General features: G+C 49.2%; 1 protein-coding gene across 1 annotated transcript in view; it reads right to left on the bottom strand.

Annotated features, from left to right (window-relative positions):
* ptk2ba (protein tyrosine kinase 2 beta, a) overlaps window positions 1-2,500 on the bottom strand; it is a gene marked incomplete at both ends in the record, with an annotated part of 24,353 nt that overhangs the window by 7,230 nt on the left and 14,623 nt on the right. The window contains 2 exons of the mRNA XM_080527209.1: window positions 409-498; window positions 657-757. Coding sequence (XP_080383335.1) covers window positions 409-498; window positions 657-757 — 191 coding nt within the window. The remainder of the gene's footprint in view (window positions 1-408; window positions 499-656; window positions 758-2,500) is intronic.

Genomic DNA, 2,500 nt, shown 5'->3' with positions numbered 1-2,500 from the left:
CACACACGAGTGGCGCACATACATATACACTCACACACACGCGTGGCGCACATACATATACACTCACACACACGCGCGGCGCACATACGCACATACGCACACACACACACACACACACACACACACACACACACACACACACACACACCGTATCATGAATATACACCTGTTATAAACACTGACAGCATCATCAGTCAGCTCATTTAAACAGTGATGCCTGCTAACCAGCTGACTCAGCAGTGACTCACCAAACATCCAGACATCACTAGCAGTGACTCACCAAACATCCAGACATCACTAGCAGTGACTGACCAAACATCCAGACATCACTAGCAGTGACTCACCAAACATCCAGACATCACTAGCAGTGACTCACCAAACATCCAGACATCACTAGCAGTGACTCACCAAACATCCAGACATCACTAGCAGTGGTGAAGCGTCTGAAGTTGATGGACTCTGGAGCCATCCATTTGATAGGTAATCGGCTCACAGAAGCTTCAAGGAAAACACATACACATTAATTGTGTGGGTGTGTGGGTGTGTGTGTGTGTATGTCAGCTCACACAGCCTGTCTGTGTCATTATAACCACATTGACTTCTGTGTGTGTGTGTGTGTGTGTGTGTGTTGTGTGTGTGTGTGTGTGTGTGTGTACCTTTATAGTACTCCTCTTCCTCAATGTAGCGAGAGAGCCCGAAGTCTCCCAACTTCACACAGTCGTGAGACGCCACCAACACGTTCCTTACAGCAATATCTCTACGGACCAATCACAGAGAGAGAGAGAGAGATACATCAAGGTCAGGACCAACCAATCAGATGAGAGACGACAGAGAGCTTTAACCAGTGACAGAGAGAGAGGACTGATCCAGGCGATGGTGAAACAGGGGAAACAAGTATCACAACTAGTGACTGTTGTATTGTTGTTACTGTGTTTATCTCTTCTGACTGCACCTTAACTGTCCCTCCTCAGACCTCTTCATCCCCTCTACCCCCCTGGACAGTTTCTCTACTGTAAATCAATACATAATCATCATTTAAAAAAATAAATAAAATAATCCTTCTTCTAGCATTATGACTGCCAATGGGCCCCTGGTCCTAGCATAGATGACTCCTGCTGTGACTGATGGACAGACGATTTACTTACGTGGATAAAATGTATTTGCTGTAAGTCGTGTTGGATAAAGGCCTCTGCTAAATGTCAAAAATGTAAATGTAGTGCCAGTGGTCTAGCACCGCGGTCTACAGTGCACACATATGCCCATGTCGGCATGGGTTCGAATCCGGCCCATGCCCTGCTGACATGCCCTCTCTCCCTTCTTCTCCTTACTTTCCTGTCTGTCTTCACTATGCCTGTCCAATAAAATGTCAAATATGAGTGGGACTGCCCCACTCAGAAAAAATAGTAAATGTAAAAATAATTAGTAAACCTCACACGTTAACTACTACTACACTGTGAATGTGTGACCTCCTAGAAATACAATGTATTATTTTCCTCTGCTTTCAGTCGAGTTACAAACAGACACAGAAGACTCTGTCAGGACAGGAGAACCGCTGAAGGGGAACCAAAGACTCCGGGTAGGAGAACAGGAGGGAAGAACAGAAGAACAGTATCTTCATCCAGACACTCAGTCTGGGACGCTAGGTCATACTCCACCTGTGTGTGTGTGTGTGTGTGTGTGTGTGTGTGTGTGTGTACATCCATGGTGTAATACCAGTCTTATTACATATATCAACAGCTACGCGAGACTGCTCTTTGTGGACTTCAGCTCTGCCTTCAACACCATCCTTCCAGACAGGCTAGTGACCAAACTACTAGACCTGGGACTATCACACTCTATATGTGCATGGATCAAGGACTTCCTGTCTGACCGCCCCCAGAGGGTGCGGGTGGGCTCCCACACCTCCACAGCCCTCAGACTCAGCACTGGGTCCCCCCAGGGCTGCGTGCTAAGCCCCATCCTCTACAACCTCTACACCTACGACTTCACCCCCGTCCACCCCAGCAACTCCATCGTAAAGTTTGCAGACGACACCACCGTGGTGGGCTGCATCTCGGGGGGGGACGAGGCGGCGTACAGGGATGAGGTAGAGCAGCTGAGCAAGCTGTGCAAGGTTAACAACCTGCTGCTGAACCAGTCAAAGACCCAGGAAATCATCGTGGACTTCAGGAGGAAAAAATCTGAGGTCCAGCCCCTGCTCGTCGATGGAGGGAGCGTGGAGAGAGTCTCAACCCTCCGATTCCTGGGGGTGCACATACAGGATGACCTGTCCTGGAAGATCAACACAGCAGCCATCATCAAGAAGGCACAACAGCGGCTCTTCTTCCTGAGAGTCCTCAGGAAAGACCACATCGGACAGGAGATGCTGGTGACCTTCTACCGCTGCGCAGTGGAGAGCATCCTCACCTACTGCATCTGCATCTGGTTCTCCAGCTGCACAGCCGCAGAGAGGAATGCGCTACAGAGAGTCGTGAGATCGGCCCAGAAGATCACCGGCGCC

The sequence above is a fragment of the Nansenia antarctica genome (genome assembly GCF_963989245.1).
Source record: "Nansenia antarctica genome assembly, chromosome: 3".
Lineage (NCBI taxonomy): Eukaryota > Metazoa > Chordata > Actinopteri > Argentiniformes > Microstomatidae > Nansenia > Nansenia antarctica.
Note: the sequence above shows the minus strand (reverse complement) of the source record. Positions and strands in the feature narration are given on the sequence as shown.